Source organism: Salmo salar, chromosome ssa17, assembly GCF_905237065.1.
Source record: "Salmo salar chromosome ssa17, Ssal_v3.1, whole genome shotgun sequence".
Taxonomy (NCBI): domain Eukaryota; kingdom Metazoa; phylum Chordata; class Actinopteri; order Salmoniformes; family Salmonidae; genus Salmo; species Salmo salar.
In genome coordinates this window covers 30,970,136-30,990,565 of record NC_059458.1, presented here as the reverse complement: position 1 = coordinate 30,990,565, position 20,430 = coordinate 30,970,136, and the positions used below count along the sequence as shown (strand labels likewise).

General features: G+C 42.8%; 1 protein-coding gene across 4 annotated transcripts in view; it reads right to left on the bottom strand.

The window, feature by feature from the left end:
* Nucleotides 1–10,309: 10,309 nt before the first annotated feature.
* LOC106575846 (nectin-1) overlaps nt 10,310–20,430 on the bottom strand; it is a 42,503-nt gene continuing 32,382 nt past the window's right edge. For 3 of the 4 annotated variants that reach the window (XM_045699405.1, XM_045699408.1, XM_045699406.1), the window contains one exon: nt 10,310–15,434. In XM_045699405.1, coding sequence (XP_045555361.1) covers nt 15,430–15,434 — 5 coding nt within the window. In that variant the 3' untranslated portion in view covers nt 10,310–15,429. Of the gene's footprint in view, nt 15,435–19,397; nt 20,241–20,430 lie in introns of those variants that run through there. The other variant, XM_045699407.1, reaches the window with a different exon arrangement.

Below are 20,430 nucleotides of genomic sequence, written 5' to 3'. Positions count from 1 at the left end.
GTTTTGGCATTACAAAGTACTTCATTTTAACAGTGTTGATTGATAAATTAAGGTCACTAATTAGTAAGGAACTCCCCTCACCTGCTTGTCTATGGCTGAATAGAAAGGAAAAACCAAAAACCTGCAGACATGAGTTTGACACCCCTGCAGCACAGTATTGTAGATGAGGTGAGCCCTAGGTGCATGTTTAGGCCAGTAATGGGAGTTTACCTCTCAATACCATCATGCACATTTACAGTGGGGGAAAAAAGTATTTGATCCCCTGCTGATTTTGTACATTTGCCCACTGACAAAGAAAGGATCAGTCTATAATTTTAATGGTAGGTGTATTTGAACAGTGAGAGACAGAATAACAACAAAAATATCCAGAAAAACGCATGTCAGAAATGTTATAAATTGATTTGCATTTTAATGAGGGAAATAAGTATTTGACCCCCTCTCAATCAGAAAGGTTTCTGGCTCCCAGGTGTCTTTTATACAGGTAACGAGCTGAGATTAGGAGCACACTCTTAAAGGGAGTGCTCCTAACCGCAGCTTGTTACCTGTAAAAAAGACACTTGTCCAAAGAAGCAATCAATCAATCAGATTCCAAACTCTCCACCATGGCCAAGACCAAAGAGCTCTCCAAGGATGTCAGGGACAAGATTGTAGACCTACACAAGGCTGGAATGGGCTACAAGACCATCGCCAAGCAGCTTGGTGAGAAGGTGACAACATTTGGTGCGATTATTTGCAAATGGAAGAAACACAAAAGAATTGTCAATTTCCCTCGGCCTGGGGCTCCATGCAAGATCTCACCTCGTGGAGTTGCAATGATCATGAGAACGGTGAGGAATCAGCCCAGAACTACACGGGAGGATCTTGTCAATGACCTCAAGGCAGCTGGGACCATAGTCACCAAGAAAACAATTGGTAACACACTACGCCATGAAGGACTGAAATCCTGCAGCGCCCGCAAGGTCCCCCTGCTCAAGAATACATATATATACATGCCCGTCTCAAGTTTGCCAATAAACATCTGAATGACTCAGAGGACAACTGGTGAAAGTGTTGTGGTCAGATGAGACCAAAATGGAGCTCTTTTACATCAACTCAACTCGCCGTGTTTGGAGGAGGAGGAATGCTGCCTATGATCCCAAGAACACCATCTCCACCGTCAAACATGGAGGTGGAAACATTATGCTTTGGGGGTGTTTTTCTGCTAAGGGGACAGGACAACTTCACCGCATCAAAGGGACGATGGACGGGGCCATGTACCGTCAAATCTTGGGTGAGAACCTCCTTCCCTCAGCCAGGGCATTGAAAATGGGTCGTGGATGGGTATTCCAGCATGACAATGACCCAAAACACACGGCCAAGGCAACAAAGGATTGGCTCAAGAAGAAGCACATTAAGGTCCTGGAGTGGCCTAGCCAGTCTCCAGACCTTAATCCCATAGAAAATCTGTGGAGGGAGCTGAAGGTTTGAGTTGCCAAACATCAGCCTCGAAACCTTAATGACTTGGAGAAGATCTGCAAAGAGGAGTGGGACAAAATCCCTCCTGAGATGTGTGCAAACCTGGTGGCCAACTACAAGAAACGTCTGACCTCTGTGATTGCCAACAGGGGTTTTGCCACCAAGTACTAAGTCATGTTTTGCAGAGGGGTCAAATACTTATTTCCCTCATTAAAATGCAAATCATTTTATAACATTTTTGACATGCGTTTTTCTGGATTTTTTTGTGGTTATTCTGTCTCTCACTGTTCAAATAAACCTACTATTAAAATTACAGACTGATAATTTCTTTGTAAGTGGGCAAACATACAAAATCAGCAGGGGATCAAATACTTTTTCCCCCCACTGTACGTAGACACTCTTATCCAGAGCGATTTACAGTAGTGAGTGCACACATTTTAAAAACTTTTTTTGTGCCATGCTCTACCAACTGAGCTGCACGGAACACATACATGATAATGTTGTGTGTGATCACATCATAAAGGCTGTATTGTGAACACAGTTAACCCCACAAGGCATCATACTCTGATAAGACTTGTTTCATTTCTGTTCTTTTTCCTTTTATAGCAAGTCTAACCTGAGAATCTGCATTGTCTCCAGGTCTCTCTTGAAAAATAGATTTGTTTTATATCAACGAGAGTAACCTGGTTAAATAAAGGTTAAATACATTTTAAATAAGTGTTAATCTTTCCATGGTGCTGCTTGTATAAGACACTGCTTGGCTGGTCTCTCAGAATGTACTGGAACAGAACAGCAATGATGATTGCCATTGACTGGCTATTTAAAATGAGACTTTATATAAAATATGTGTTGTTGCTTTTTTAAATGTATTATTCAGTAAATGTATGATATTTTCTGAACGACGAACTGTCCTAAATGATGAACTGTACATGAATTAGGATGAAGCTATGTATTATGTTTTGTTTAACTGCGTCTGAACTGCATATACAGTTAACCTGATTATTAAGCCTGTATGTTTTTTCCCAACCAAAACATGAGTGACATTTAAGACAGTCAGATAGGGAAGCACCTGTTCCCCTACAGACCATGCTCCCCCATGCTCAACGTCTCAACGTCCCACTGAATCTGGGAAATGAGCCATTTCAGTTCAAAACAGTGATCCAAAACTTAGACCACGTGGTGATTCTCTGGTCTCAACCACTTCAGTCCCATGGTGTGAGGTGGACGTAGGTTGTTCCTGCCACCTCTTTGTGGTCTGTGAGTGGAAATAACTGTTGAAGCCTAACTCTGATAGCACCCTCCCTCCCCCACACACAGACAGACACGTGGATGTGGGTTTAGGCTGGGTTTCTGTAGGAGCACTTTGTGACATCTGCTGATGTAAAAAGGGCTTTATAAATACATGTGATTGATATGTGCACCCACCAAGTGCTACTATACAGCAACACCCAGACTGTGTGGCTGACCCCTGACCCCTGACACTGAGGAGGAGAGGATGTGTAGAGCTACACCGACAGCAGACTGTGTGGCTGACCTCTGACCCCTGACACTGAGGAGGGGAGGATGTATAGACCTACACCTACAGCAGACTGTGTGGCTGACCCCTGACACTGAGGAGAGGATGTATAGACCTACACCTACAGCAGACTGTGTGGCTGACCCCTGACCCCTGACACTGAGGAGAGGATGTATAGACCTACACCGACAGCAGACTGTGTGGCTGACCCCTGACCCCTGACACTGAGGAGAGGATGTATAGACCTACACCTACAGCAGACTGTGTGGCTGACCCCTGACACTGAGGAGATGATGTATAGACCTACACCTACAGCAGACTGTGTGGCTGACCCCTGACACTGAGGAGAGGATGTATAGACCTACACCTACAGCAGACTGTGTGGCTGACCCCTGACACTGAGGAGAGGATGTATAGACCTACACCTACAGCAGACTGTGTGGCTGACCCCTGACCCCTGACACTGAGGAGAGGATGTATAGACCTACACCGACAGCAGACTGTGTGGCTGACCCCTGACCCCTGACACTGAGGAGGGGAGGATGTGTAGACCTACACCTACAGCAGACTGTGTGGCTGACCCCTGACCCCTGACACTGAGGAGAGGATGTATAGACCTACACCTACAGCAGACTGTGTGGCTGACCCCTGACCCCTGACACTGAGGAGGAAAGGATGTATAGACCTACACCTACAGTAGACTGTGTGGCTGACCCCTGACCCCTGACACTGAGGAGAGGATGTATAGACCTACACCTACAGCAGACTGTGTGGCTGACCCCTGACCCCTGACACTGAGGAGAGGATGTAGAGACATACACCTACAGCAGACTGTGTGGCTGACCCCTGACCCCTGACACTGAGGAGGAGAGGATGTATAGACATACACCTACAGTAGACTGTGTGGCTGACCTCTGACCCCTGACACTGAGGAGAGGATGTATAGACCTACACCTACAGCAGACTGTGTGGCTGACCCCTGACACTGAGGAGGAGAGGATGTATAGACCTACACCTACAGCAGACTGTGTGGCTGACCCCTGACCCCTGACACTGAGGAGGAGAGGATGTATAGACCTACACCTGCAGCAGACTGTGTGGCTGACCCCTGACCCCTGACACTGAGGAGGAGAGGATGTATAGACCTACACCTACAGCAGACTGTGTGGCTGAGCCCTGACCCCTGACACTGAGGAGGAGAGGATGTATAGACCTACACCTACAGTAGACTGTGTGGCTTACCCCTGACCCCTGACACTGAGGAGGAGAGGATGTATAGACCTACACCTATAGTAGACTGTGTGGCTGACTCCTGACACTGAGGAGGGGAGGATGTGTAGAAGTGAGAAAAACAACACCTGAAAAGATTTTGAGCAGAAAACTTGCCATGAACATTTATTTTTAATCACCCTCATCATAAGGCAATCAATAAAGTCTAGCTGGGGTGTGTGTGCGTGTTTGTGTGCGTGTGTTGGTACTATACAAGCACCATAACAGGGAAAGGGGAGTCAGGGGGGACAACTTCCTCCTGTTACTCTCATGTCTCAATTCCCTGTTCTGCTCTCAGGAGGAAGTTGGATATTTCACATACTTTTACAGGTAAACGAGTGTGTCTGAAAAATGTGCTTAACTGACATCAGAGGACCAAGATTAGAGATCTGAAAACTATATAAATACAAAACAGGTGGACCGCCTTAAAGTCTCTTCTATTAGAACCCCCACTACAGAGTTAACGCTGTAGGGGGTAATTAAAGGTTTCATTTACAGAAGATGATCTAGAGTGCCCTCTAGTGGATGTATAGTATATAGCACACAATTAGCTACACCTCCCACTAAGCTATTATCTTGTTTCGGACTGGTTGTTATGAACGGATTGAATCCACATGTATTCATCTAGTTTCAACATGAGACCATGATCTGCTGCTCGGGCTCAGGTTAAGAGACAGGGTATGACCACTAAAATATGTAGGTCCCACATAAAACCAGGCATAACCTTTAAGGACAGCACAGAAAAAAAATGTATGAAATGTATGCATTCACTACTGTAAGTCGCTCTGGATAAGAGCGTCTGCTAAATGACTAAAATGTAAATGTAAATGTAAGGAATAATGAAGCCCTATAGATGCTTCATAAGTCATCCATAAGCCAATGTGATGCTATATAAACGGGTAGAAAAAAGGTTATGCCACATTTGGTAAAGAACCAGGTGTACAGTCAGATCTGTCACATGACCCTTTGTAGTGCTTATGAAGACTTTACGAATTTATGTCATGTTATGTCAACTCAAATGAAGAAAAAACACATTCAATATAATGATAAATGTCTTTGGTCTAACAGAGTTGGATATAATGATAAATGTCTTTGGTCTAACAGAGTTGGATATAATGATAAATGTCTTTGGTCTAACAGAGTTGGATATAATGATAAATGTCTTTGGTCTAACAGAGTTGGATATAATGATAAATGTCTTTGGTCTAACAGAGTTGGATATAATGATAAATGTCTTTGGTCTAACAGAGTTGGATATAATGATAAATGTCTTTGGTCTAACAGAGTTGGATATAATGATAAATGTCTTTGGTCTAACAGAGTTGGATATAATGATAAATGTCTTTGGTCTAACAGAGTTGGATATAATGATAAATGTCTTTGGTCTAACAGAGTTGGATATAATGATAAATGTCTTTGGTCTAACAGAGTTGGATATAATGATAAATGTCTTTGGTCTAACAGAGTTGGATATAATGATAAATGTCTTTGGTCTAACAGAGTTGGATATAATGATACATGTCTTTGGTCTAACAGAGTTGTGGAGTCAGGAGGACAAAGAAAAATCAGTGATGCCAAGTTCCAGAGTCAAGAGGTTCCTTCATAGCTAACAGAGGGTTTCCTCCAGATAAGCCTTTGATTTACACTCCTAGATTAATGATTTGCTTTTAGAACTTTAATAATATTCAGAACATTCTCAGTAATAAACGTTTGTTTTTACGGAACGGATTGTGTTCACTTTCCTGTCATTGTGAAGTGCTCCAGTTTCACCATGCAGTCAAGAGAACTAACATACATATCTAGTATTACCATGTGTGGACTCTGGCGGGGGGGGGGGGGTTAGGGGTCCTTCGGAAAGTATTCAGACCCCTTGACTTTTTCCACTTTTTGTTACGTTTCAGCTTAGTCCTAAAATTGATTTAATATTTGTTTTTCCTCATCCATCTACACATAATAACCCATAATGACAAAGCAAAAATAGATATTTAGAATTCTTTGCAAATGTATTACAAATAAAAAACTGAAATATCACATTAACATAAGTATTCAGACCCTTTACTCAGTACTTTGTTGAAGAACTTTTGTCAGCGATTAGAGCATCAAGTCTTCTTGGGTATGACACTACAAGCTTGGCACACCTGTATTTGGGGAGTTTCTACCATTCTTCTCTACAGATCCTCTCAAGCTCTGTCAGGTTTGATGGGGAGTGTTGCTACACAGCTATTTTCAGGACTCTCCAGAGATGTTCGATCAGGTTCAAGTCCGGGCTCTGGCTGGGCCACTCAAGGACATTCAGAGACTTGTCCCGAATCCACTCCTGCATTCTCTTGGCTGTGTGCTTAGGGTCGTTGTCCTGTTGGAAGGTAAACCTTCGCCCCAGTCTGAGGTCCTGAGCGCTCAGGAGCAGTTTTCATCAAGGATCTCTCTGTACTTTGCTCTGTTCATCTTTGCCTCGATCCTGTCTAGTCTCCCAGTCCCTGCCGTTGAAAAACATCCCCACAGCATGGTGCTACCACCACCATGTTTCACCTTAGAGATGGTGCCAGGTTTCCTCCAGACGTAACACTTGGCATTCAGGCCAAAGAGTTTCATCTTGGTTTAATCAGACCAGAGAATCTTGTTTCTCATGGTCTGAGACTCTTTAGGTTACTTTTGTAAACTCCAAGAGGACCGTCATGTGCCTTTTACTGAGAAGTGGCTTCCGTCTGGCCACTCTACCATAAAGGCCTGATTAGTGGAGTGCTGTAGAGATGGTTGTCCTTCTGGAAGGTTCTCCCATCTCCACAGAGGAACTCCAGAGCTCTGTCAGAGTGACCATCTGGTTCTTGGCCACCTCCCTGACTAAGGCCCTTCTCCCCAGATGGCTCAGTTTGGCCGGGCAGCTCTAGGAAGAGCTGGCCACCCAACACTGCATTAGTTGCATTACAACCATCCATAGCTTTATTGGCATTTGCATTTTAACCATAAATTGACAAAATATCCTATACAACTAAAGCAGACATTCCAACTGAGGCCAGTAGAGCTGTGACTAGATCACACTGTTTAACCACTGTTCTGTTAGGATCCCACTGTTTAAACACTGTTCTGTTAGGATCCCACTGTTTAAACACTGTTCTGTTAGGATCCCACTGTTTAACTTGTTATGGATAGGGGGCAGTATTTTCACGGACGGATAAAAAACGTACCCGATTTAATCTGATTATTACTCCTGCCCAGAAACTAGAATATGCATATAATTAGTAGCTTTGGATAGAAAACACTCCAAAGTTTCTAAAACTGTTTGAATGGTGTCTGTGAGTATAACAGAACTCAAATGGCAGGCCAAAACCTGAGAAGATTCTGTACAGGAAGTACCCTGTCTGACCATTTCTTGGCCTTCTTTGTCATCTCTATCCAAAACAAAGGATCTCTGCTGTAACGTGACATTTTCTAAGGCTCCCATAGGCTCTCAGAAGGTGCCAGAACGTTGAATGATGACTTTGCAGTCTCTGGCTGAAAAACAGTAGCACATTTGGTAAGTGGTCGATCTGAGAACAATGAGATGGGCCCGCGCGTGCACGAGACGACTCCATTTTCAGCTTTGAGTCTTTGAACGAAAACAGGGTTTCCCGGTCGGAATATTATCACTATTTTACGAGAAAAATCGCATAAAAATTGATTTTAAACAGCGTTTGACATGCTTCGAAGTACGGTAATGGAATATTTTGAATTTTTTTGTCACGATACGCGTCCGCGCGTCACCCTTCGGATAGTGTCTTGAACACACGAACAAAACGCCGCTATTTGGATATAACTATGGATTATTTGGAACCAAACCAACATTTGTTGTTGAAGTAGAAGTCCTGGGAGTGCATTCTGACGAAGAACAGCAAAGGTAATCCAATTTTTCTTATAGTAAATCTGAGTTTGGTGAGTACCAAACTTGGTGGGTGTCAAATTAGCTAGCCCGTGATGGCGAGCTATCTACTCAGAATATTGCAAAATGTGCTTTCACCGAAAAGCTATTTTAAAATCGGACACCGCGATTGCATAAAGGAGTTCTGTATCTATAATTCTTAAAATAATTGTTATGTTTTTTGTCTAGATGTAAGAGGTTAAACACTGTTCTGTTAAGATCCCACTGTTTAACCTCTTACATCTAGACGTTCCGCTAGCGGAACACCGCTCCAATATCCAATGATTGGGCGTGGCGCGAAATACAAACTCCTCGAAAATCCGAAAACTTCCATTTTTCAAACATATGACTATTTTACAGCATTTTAAAGACAAGGCCCTCCTTTATCTAACCACACTGTCCGATTTCAAAAAGGCTTTACAACGAAAGCAAAACATTAGATTATGTCAGGAGAGTACCCAGCCAGAAATAATCAGACACCCATTGTTCAAGCTAGCATATAATGTCACAAAAAACAAAACCACAGCTAAATGCAGCACTAACCTTTGATGATCTTCATCAGATGACACTCCTAGGACATTATGTTATACAATACATACATGTTTTGTTCAATCAAGTTCATATTTATATCAAAAACCAGCTTTTTACATTAGCATGTGACGTTCAGAACTAGCATTCTCACCGAACACTTCCGGTGAATTTACTAAATTACTCATGATAAACGTTCACAAAAAACATAACAATTATTTTAAGAATTATAGATACAGAACTCCTTTATGCAATCGCGGTGTCCGATTTTAAAATAGCTTTTCGGTGAAATCACATTTTGCAATATTCTCAGTAGATAGCTCGCCATCACGGGCTAGCTATTTTGACACCCACCAAGTTTGGTACTCACCAAACTCAGATTTACTATAAGAAAAATTGGATTACCTTTGCTGTTCTTCGTCAGAATGCACTCCCAGGACTTCTACTTCAACAACAAATGTTGGTTTGGTTCCAAATAATCCATAGTTATATCCAAATAGCGGCGTTTTGTTTGTGCGTTCAAGACACTCTCCGAAGGGTAACGAAGGGTGACGCGCGGACGCGTATCGTGACAAAAAATTGAAAAATATTCCATTACCGTACTTCGAAGCATGTCAAACGCTGTTTAAAATCAATTTTTATGCGATTTTTCTCGTAAAATAGCGATAATATTCCAACCGGGAGTCGTTGTTTTCGTTCAAAGACTGATAATCTAAAATGGACTCTTCACGTGCACGCGCACACACGTCTCATTGTTCTCAGATCGACCACTATCCAAATGCGCTACTGTTTTTCAGCCATGGGCTGCAAAGTCATCATTCAACGTTCTGGCGCCTTCTGAGAGCCTATGGGAGCCTTAGAAAGTGTCACGTTACAGCAGAGATCCTTTGTTTTAGATAGAGATGACAAAGAAGGCCAAGAAATGGTCAGACAGGGTACTTCCTGTACAGAATCTTCTCAGGTTTTGGCCTGCCATTTGAGTTCTGTTATACTCACAGACACCATTCAAACAGTTTTAGAAACTTTGGAGTGTTTTCTATCCAACGCTACTAATTATATGCATATTCTAGTTTCTGGGCAGGAGTAATAACCAGATTAAATCGGGTACGTTTTTTATCCGGCCGTGAAAATACTGCCCCCTATCCATAACAAGTTAAACACTGTTCTGTTAGGATCCCACTGTTTAAACACTGTTCTGTTAGGATCCCACTGTTTAAACACTGTTCTATTAAGACAGACCCGGACAAGACAGACCAAAACAAGACAGACCAAAACAGACCAAAACAAGACAACAAAACAAGACAAGACAGACAAGGCCGGACAGACAAAGACAAGACAGGACAAGACAGACCAAGACAGGAAAGGGATAAGATAGACAAAGACAGGACAGGGAAAGACAAGAAAGGGACAAGACAGACCAAGACAGGTCAAGTCAAGACAAGACAGACATGCTGAAGAGAATCACAATCGGAGGCAGGATGAGTGTGTGTGTGTGTGTGTGTGTGTGTGTTTATGTGTAGGCCCAGTTTCCCTGACTCATATGACTACCTGAAACTGGAGTGAGACTGGGTGTGTGTTTGTTTTGAGGCTATTTCAGAACATTCACTGTGCCACAATAGTCTGGAAAGAAAGATCGTCACAGAACATTTAAGAGTAGATATGTTTAAAAGCAGTGCCATTCAGATGGTCCAAGAAAAACAGCATTGAGTCCAAACTGGGCACAAGAGGGGCAGACTGAATGGGCTTTCTGTTAGCTTACCTCCTACAATCTATTCTGACCATCTGTTTCCAAAGGGACTCTTGTGGTGAAACCCTGGTGAATAATCTTCAAGAACAACACACACTAATTCATACAGGTACACACACCCGTAAACACACCCACACTCAAAAAGTATGTTATGGCTCACAAAGCCCTTCAAAGTTAAAACATCTTCAAAAAGCATAGGTCTGATAAATCTGGCACCTGGCTGGTGCCATGCTTGTATCGTTTGGAGGTTGCAAGGGGCACACAAACATCTCTGGAGTCAAGCAAGACTTTCAGATCCTGGTACAAGGAGGAGCGGTTCCAATGGTGATTATCATAAACACATAATACATACTTTAAAAAGCATAGTTTCAAAAGGCAACAGAGTAATCTGCAACAATTCATTTGATAATGAAGATCAACAGAGTGAAATAAAGAGCATCTCTGGATGGTTTAATTGTCCATGTAGGTCCTGTAATAGTGCATTACATACTGTACATACAGCGCCTTCAGAAAGTATTCACACCCCTCGACTTACTCCACATTTTGTTGTGTTACAGCCTGAATTCAAAAAGGTATTAAATAGATTTTTTCTCTCTGTTACATCTGCTCCTGCCATGCCATCTACTTCTCATCCTGTGTCTCCCTAACCTGCCGCCACTTCCCCAGTGCTCTCTCCCTCTGTGTGTGTGTGTGTGTGTGTGTGTGTGTGTGTGTGTGTGTGTGTGTGTGTGTGTGTGTGTGTGTGTGTGTGTGTGTGTGTGTGTGTGTGTATGTGATTGTGTGACTGGAGACAGCTGTGCTGGAGGCGGAGCAGATCCCTACCAGCTGCAACATGTTCCATAATCAAGCCTTTACAAATACTCAGCCCTGCCACTTCCACACTGCTAGTTTGTAGACTCTGCTCAGTCAGTCTGCGGTTCAAGCTGTTCCTGCATAGATCTTGTTATTCTCTTGTGCCTGGTTTTCCCTAGACTGACTCTGCTTTTCTCTCCGCTACAGTTCCGTCCTCTCTGACTCTGGTCACTGTCTCCAGTCCCACGTCTCGTCAGTCCTGCTTCCCTGCCCTGGACCCCCGCACTACTGCTTCCTTGGATTCCGCTCTGGACTTGCTTACCCTGCCCATACTCCCCTTGCCCCAGCCTCAGCCTCAGTTCCTGGATCCCTGCTACCCGCCCGAGCTTTCCCTGGCCTGCACCCCAATCCCCCCGCTTTTCAATAAATACCTTATCCCTGTCTCCACGTCGGAGTCTGCACTTGGGTTCACCTGCTCCGCCCCGCCAAACAGTCTCTCACCCATCTACACATAATACCCCATAATGACAAAGTGAACATATGTTTATAGAAATTTTTAGCAAATGTGTTGAAAATGAAATAGAGAAATATGCCATTTACATTAGTATTCCCACCCCTGAGTCATTACATGTTAGAATCACCTTGCCAGTGATTACAGCCGTCAGTCTTTCTGGGTGAGTCTAAGAGTTTTTCACACCTGGATTGTACAATATTTGTGCATTATTCTTAAAAACATGATTCAAGCTTTGTTAAGTTGGTGGTTGATCATTGCTAGACAGCCATTTTCAAGTCTTTGTGACGTGGTGAGGTTGGACCCAGGTGCAGAGAAGAGACCAGACCAGGAATCAGTGGTTAAGGATAAACATAATACTTTACTGAGAAACGGTAGTCGCAGGATCACAGTAAGCATAGATGATTAGATGTTGAAATGGTGCTGAATTAGTGGAGGCAGCACTTGTTTTCTTTGACTTGCGGTAACTCTCTGTGGTTCTAAATCAATAGTTTAGTAGTCTGAAAATGTCTGAAAAATGTACTTGTTCTACCATGCTGTAGGTCATGTAACTGTTTGTTACATGCAATAAGCTTTCCAGACAGATGTCGCTCTCCGGTTTTGTGGTGAAACAAAGGTGTGATTGAATTTATTCTGCCACTGTGTCTTATTGTCTCTGTCTTTAGGCCTATATATCACAGTGTCAAGGCATATGAACTAACAGGTTATAGAGCAAACAATGCAATTATCACAACATATAGGTTGAAAAATGGCTTTTTCCCCCTGGCTTGGCTTCCCCGGTGATTTTACCCACCGCTATTGATCAGCTCTTTTTTGGTGCTCTTATTGGTGAGGCATTGGAAATTCTCCGTGGTCTGTGTTGTTGAATCGGTGTTTGAAATTCACTGCTCGACTGAGGGACCTTACAGATAATTGTATGTGTGGGGTACAGAGATGAGGAAGTCATTCAAAAATCATGTTAAACACTGTCATTGCACACAGAGTCCATGCAACTTATTATTTGACTTGTTAAGCACATTTTTTACTCCTGAACTTATTTTGACTTGCCATAACAAAGAGGTTGAATACTAAATTGACTCAAGACATTTCAGCTTTTCATTTTTAATTACTTTGTAATAGGCCAGTGACACAAAATCTCAATTGAATCCATTTTAAATTCAGACTGTAACACAACAACATGTGGAGAAAGACAAAGGGTGATTACTTTCTGAAGCCGCAGTAGATCTATTCACCAGTAATCCTCAGGCATCATTTAGAAACACACAGCGAAGCTCACTATTAGTGCTGTTTGACACTGCAACAGGAATATTCACAGTGTTGTTAGGGACAGCGGACTAAAAAGCTATTCTGATATACACAACCTGCCATCTAATGGCATATTTCATTGACACAATCACGTCAACTTCCATCGTTGTCTAGACTATTTTGGGTAGGCTGTTTGGTGTGACGTTAAACTATAGGGTTTGTAATACTGACTTTGGGAAGATGCTGAAGAGTTTATTGCTAATAAACAGTAGTAATTCATTTGTATTCCTACATCTGTTGTGAGGTTTAAACAGGCTGAAAAGTATGGAACCATTTTCCTGCTATAATTCCACCTTCAATTCAAATGGGCAGATGGTAGGAATATGCTTCAACAGGAAAGGCACACACGAGACAGACATTATGTCATACCCTGTTGTAAATATGTAAGTTAAATATTGAGCATGAGAAATATATATGATATTGTTTGTATTCTAAATGTCATATAGCTAGCTGTAATATACATGGCAAATTGCAATTGTATTTTAATACTGGAACTCCCATGAAGTCAACTTGTGTGTTTTTGAGTCATAAAATAAAGATATCTCTCTCTCACACACACACACACACACACACACACACACACAACAACCCCCCCCCTATAACAGCAGCAAAATCACACAAACAAATAACAGGAGAACTCCTACACAAAAAAGCAGCCTGGTCCTTAAACACACTGTAACTGTTAAAAACATTACAGTGTGTAATTAGAACGTTTTTGCGAACGTATCATTTAAAAACCTCCTACTTTTAAAGCACTTTGTAATAAGGGCCTTTGTCCTAGACTTTTTTTTCTTCATCGAGTGGACCGATTATAGCCTGATCCCAGATCTGTTGAGCCATTGGCGTAACAATGACTATAGGAGTTGGCAAGTCATTACAAACTGATCTGGGACCATTCTCGACAGACTAAACTTCAAAGCCACATTTTGATAAGTGTCTCTATATCTACTGTTAATAGAAACATGGCTTTAGTGTTGTTGATGTTGTTGTCACTTGTGGGATGAAGGTTTATGTCCAGTTCACGCAGTGGGGCCTGGGGAAACAACTGTTGGTGATGTGTAGTACTGTAGTGAGCTGTTCCTCCTAACAGACATGGAGCGTATGGTGATGTGTAGTACTGTAGTGAGCTGTTCCTCCTAACAGACATGGAGCGTATGGTGATGTGTAGTACTGTAGTGAGCTGTTCCTCCTAACAGACATGGAGCGTATGGTGATGTGTAGTACTGTAGTGAGCTGTTCCTCCTAACAGACATGGAGCGTATGGTGATGTGTAGTACTGTAGTGAGCTGTTCCTCCTAACAGACATGGAGCGTATGGTGATGTGTAGTACTGTAGTGAGCTGTTCCTCCTAACAGACATGGAGCGTATGGTGATGTGTAGTACTGTAGTGAGCTGTTCCTCCTAACAGACATGGAGCGTATGGTGATGTGTAGTACTGTAGTGAGATGTTCCTCCTAACAGACATGGAGCGTATGGTGATGTGTAGTACTGTAGTGAGATGTTCCTCCTAACAGACATGGAGCGTATGGTGATGTGTAGTACTGTAGTGAGCTGTTCCTCCTAACAGACATGGAGCGTATGGTGATGTGTAGTACTGTAGTGAGATGTTCCTCCTAACAGACATGGAGCGTATGGTGATGTGTAGTACTTTAGTGAGCTGTTCCTCCTAACAGACATGGAGCGTATGGTGATGTGTAGTACTGTAGTGAGATGTTCCTCCTAACAGACATGGAGCGTATGGTGATGTGTAGTACTGTAGTGAGATGTTCCTCCTAACAGACATGGAGCGTATGGTGATGTGTAGTACTGTAGTGAGATGTTCCTCCTAACAGACATGGAGCGTATGGTGATGTGTAGTACTGTAGTGAGCTGTTCCTCCTAACAGACATGGAGCGTATGGTGATGTGTAGTACTGTAGTGAGCTGTTCCTCCTAACAGACATGGAGCGTATGGTGATGTGTAGTACTGTAGTGAGCTGTTCCTCCTAACAGACATGGAGCGTATGGTGATGTGTAGTACTGTAGTGAGCTGTTCCTCCTAACAGACATGGAGCGTATGGTGATGTGTAGTACTGTAGTGAGATGTTCCTCCTAACAGACATGAAGCGTATGGTGATGTGTAGTACTGTAGTGAGCTGTTCCTCCTAACAGACATGGAGCGTATGGTGATGTGTAGTACTGTAGTGAGCTGTTCCTCCTAACAGACATGGAGCGTATGGTGATGTGTAGTACTGTAGTGAGCTGTTCCTCCTAACAGACATGGAGCGCATGGTGATGTGTAGTACTGTAGTGAGCTGTTCCTCCTAACAGACATGGAGCGCATGGTGCTGAGGAGCTGATAGGCCTAGCTGGATGACCAGAACTCTGGCTTTTCATCAAAACAGTCCTTCTTCCACCATTCCAGGTCAAATCTCAATCTGGATGGTGGGAGAGCGAGAGGGTGGGAGGAGGGGGGGCAGAGAGAGGGGGAGAGACACAGCAAGAGAGAGGGTGGGTGGGAGGAGGGAGGGCAGAGAGAGGGGGGAGAGACACACACAGAGAGAGAGAGAGAGAGAGAGAGAGAGGAGGGGGGCAGAGACACAGCGAGAGAGAGAGAGACAATTAGACCAAACCAAATCATGAGAATACAAAAAGTTAATTACTTGACACATTGGAAAGAATTAACAAAAAAACAGAGCAAACTAGAATGCTATTTGGCCCTAAACAGAGAGTACACAGTGGCAGAAAACCTGACCACTGTGACTGACCCAAACTTAAGGAAAGCTTTGACTATGTACAGACTCAGTGAGCATAGCCTTGCTATTGAGAAAGGCCGCCGTAGGCAGACCTGGCTCTCAAGAGAAAACAGGCTATGTGCACACTGCCCACAAAATGAGGTGGAAACTGAGCTGCACTTCCTAACCTCCTGCCAAATGTATGACCATATTAGAGACACATATTTCCCTCAGATTACACAGATCCACAAAGAATTTGAAAACAAACCCAATTTTGATAAACTCCCATATCTACTGGGTGAAATAACACAGTGTGACATCACAGTAGCAAGATTTGTGACCTGTTGCCACAAGAAAAGGTCAACCAGTGAAGAACAAACACCATTGTAAATACAACCCATATTTATGCTTGTTTATTTTCCCTTTTGTACTAACCATTTGCACATCGTTACAACACTGTATATATACATAATATGACATTTGTAATGTCTATTCTTTTGGAACTTCTGTGAGTGTAATGTTTTCTGTTCATTTTTATTGTTTATTTCACTTTTAGTATATTATCTACCTCACTTGCATTGGCAATGTTAACATATGTTTCCCATGCCAATAAAGCCCCTTGAATTGAATTGAATTGAGAGAGGGGGGGGGGGCAGAGAGAGGCGGGAGAGACACAGTGAGAGAGAGAGAGAGAGAGAGAGAGAGAGAGAGAGAGAGAGAGAGAGAGAGAGAGAGAGAGAGAGAGAGAGAGAGAGAGAGAGAGAGAGAGATTATAGGAGGGGGGGCAGAGAGAGAGATATTTCATTCATCATCATATCCAAAAACGAGGTGTTATTGTGCTAGTTCTCCCATCATCTACTCCACAGTTTCAACTCAATACAACAGTCCCCTGTCAGTTAGTCACTCCCTCTTCCTGACCCTCTAATGTCGGAGTAGAGACTTCCTCTGGTTTGCTTAAGGAGCAGGACCAAACCTTGTCTTATTATTCTTCCTGAAAGTGATTAAATCATGTAATGGTCCCTGCCAAAAACATCATAACATCCTGGCCAAGTGTGACACTCATCCAGACACATTATAGAGCAGTGGATGCTGGAATGGAATCAAACAGTGGAGGCTGGGATAGCATCAAACACCTGGCAACCACGTGTTTGATGTATTTGATACCATTCCACTCATTTCGCTCCAGTCATTACCCCGAGCCCGTCCGCCCCAATTAAGGTGCCACCAACCTCCTGTGTTATAGAGGGTGTCTACAGTACACTCATTCCACCCATTTCCAGGAACAGAGGAAACCCCAAAACACACAACCTTCCCTGAAAGACCACATGCACACTTAGAACTCACCAACTACTTCTCAGATAGAGTTCAGTGTGTCAAATCAGAGGGCCTGCAGTCTCTATGGGGGTGCCACAGGGTTCAATTCTCGGGCCAACTCTCTTCTCTGTATACATCAATGATGTCGCTCTTGCTGCTGGTGATTCTTTGATCCACCTCTACGCAGACGACACCATTCTGTATACCTCTGGCCCTTCTTTGGACACTGTGTTAACTAACTTCCAGATGAGCTTCAGTGCCATACAACTCTCCTTCCGTGGCCTCCAACTGCTCTTAAATGCAAGTAAAACTAAATGCATGCTCTTCAACTGATCGCTGCCAGTCTAACCAGACACCTAGGTCTGGTTAGACTGCAAACTCTTCTTCCAGACTCACATTAAACATCTCCAATCCAAAATTAAATCTAGAATCGGTTTCCTATTCCGCAACAAAGCACCCTTCACTCATGCTGCCAAACATACCCTCGTAAAACTGACTATCCTACCGATCCTCGACTTCGGCGATGTCATTTACAAAATAGCCTCCAACACTCTACTCAACAAATTGGATGCAGTCTACCACAGTGCCATCTGTTTTGTCACCAAAGCCCCATATATTACCCACCACTGCGACCTGTACGGTCTTGTTGGCTGGCCCTCGCTTCATACTCATCGCCAAACCCACTGGCTCCAGGTCATCTACAAGTCTCTGCTAGGTAAAGCCCCGCCTTATCTCAGCTCACTGGTCACCATAGCAGCACCCACCCGTAGCACGCGCTCCAGCAGGTATATCTCACTGTTCATCCCCAAAGCCAATTCTTCATTCGGCCGCCTCTCCTTCCAGTTCTCTGCTGCCAATGACTGGAACGAACTGAAAAAAATCACTAAGGCTGGAGACTCATATCTCCCTCACTAGCTTTAAGCACCAGCTGTCAGAGCAGCTCACAGATCACTGCACCTGTTCATAGCCCATCTGTAAACAGCCCATCTATCTACCTACCTCATCCCCATACTGTATTTATTTATTTATCTTGCTTCTTTGCACCCCATTATCTCTACTTGCACATTCATCTTCTGCACATTCTACGATTCCAGTGTTTAATTGTTATATTGTAATTTCTTCGCCACCACGGCTTATTTATTGCCTTACCTCTCTTATCCTACCTCATTTGCACATGCTGTATATAGATTTTTCTACTGTATTATTGATTGTATGTTTGTTTATTCCATGTGTAACTCTGTGTTGTTGTATGTGTCGAACTGCTTTGCTTTATCTTGGCCACGTCGCAGTTGCAAATGAGAACTTGTTCTCAACTAGCCTACCTGGTTAAATAAAGGTGAAATAAAAAATAAATAAAAATAAGTAAAGCATGGCTGAAATTCCATAGTAGTGTACGTTTGTGAGTGTGGGATAGTCAGTGGTGGTTTATCAGTAAAATAGGCATCAACTTTAAAAAATATATTTTACTTTCTTTGCCTTCAAAAGTAAATGAACATGTACAGGCAACCACCAGCATGTGTCTCCTAACCATCCAATCAGAGGATCTCTAACCAGGTTTCCAGATTGGTGATAGATGACCATGCTTAACGGTTAAGATAACGTGAAGGTGATAAAACTAAAACTGTTATTTCCCTTCTTCTCTTAGACTGTTTCTGAAAGTGTTTTCCCTACTTCCCCACAACCAATCAGAGTTGTGGCGACAGTGCTGCACTCATGGCGAGGTAAGGTCGGTTGAGCATGTTTGTGTGCCGGACAGGATATGGTTACTCCCCGCACTTCCTCCTGTGTTGCAGATTAAAAGTGCCCCATGCAAACTTACCCTTTCATCAAATAACATAAGTTCTTATCTGGACTTTACTTTCTGCATGACTGGCTGAAGTTCATATCCTACAAGATACACAAACTTTTTAACAGTATGTCTGATGACCGGGTCTCCTGCGTGCCACGACTATGTTATCATACAAACGCTAACTCTGTGTAGACATAAATAGAACTGGAGAATTTGACTGGAATACCTTTAGTTCTGGGTTGGGTTCTATTTCCCAGCTGTAATTGAAGCAGACAGACACCACTTTGGTCCATTGATTTAGTAGAACCATAGTAGAACCACAGAAACCCACTTGTGGTTCCATGCTGCTCCCAGTCTCTCCCCACACATGTCAATAATCTACTCCACCATCCAGACTAGCCACATCTCTGAGCTCCAAAAGTATTGGTACAGTGACAAATGTTTTGTTGTTTGTGATTTGAAATGATACAATGACTATGAGGTTAAAGTGCAGACTGTCAGCTTTCATTTGAGGGTATTTTTTATCTATTTATTTTTGAACCGTTTAGAAATTACAGCACTTTTTGTACATAGTCCACCCATTTTAGGGGACCAAAAGTATTGGGACAAATTCACTTGTAAGTAGTCAAAAGTTTAGTATTTGGTCCCATATTCCTAGCACACAATGATTTCATCAAACTCTGACTCTATAAACTTGTTTGGATGCACTTGCTGTTTGTTTTGGTTGTGTTTCAGATTATTTTGTGCCCAATAGAAATGAATGGTAAATAATGGAGTGAGTCACTTTTATTGTAAATAAGAATAGAATGTTTCTTAACACTTCTACATTCATGTGGATGCTACCATGGTTAAAGATAATCCTGAACGAATCGTGAATAATGATGAGTGAGAAAGTTAGATGCACAAATATCATATTTTCAAATTGGACAAAGGTTATTGTCAATTATGAGATTATATTAGATCAATTAGAGAAGCCATCTCTCATTCCATCGCAAGTGTTGGTGTAATTTCAGCCGCTGACATACAGTTGTTTGACCTATAATACAACACAGTGGGAGATAAATCTGAAATCAGAGATGCAGGTGCCTCTCTTGATACAACAACCTCACAGCAACGTCATAATCAAAACCGTCTTCTGACCCCAGCAGGTGATTGGTCATGGCACTCTGCACAATGTCATTGAGGGCACAGCAATGCGTGAGGGCCGGGCTAGCATGCGGCAGGAACAGTTTGAGAAAAAGAGAGCCGTTGTTATCCACTGGGCAGTTTGTCAGATTTTGGGTTCTTTCTGCCCCCTCTTCCCTCCTCCTGGCCCTTTGTGTGAATCTGGCTCCAAGCAGCGGATTAGAGAAAGTCCTTTCTACTGAGAAACTAGCACTGGACAGCCAGCACAACCACTTGTTATTCTGGGGGGAGAGGAGAGGAGCACGAATCATAGACAACACTTAAAACAAACTAAAATAGTAAAAATAAATGACCTCTGTGGTGTTTTTTTGGCAGGGGTGACAGTTTGTCACCTCTAAGTTCTGTACACACATTAAAATCATAGTGAGTTACATTTACTCACACATATTCTATTTACCAATCTGAATATTT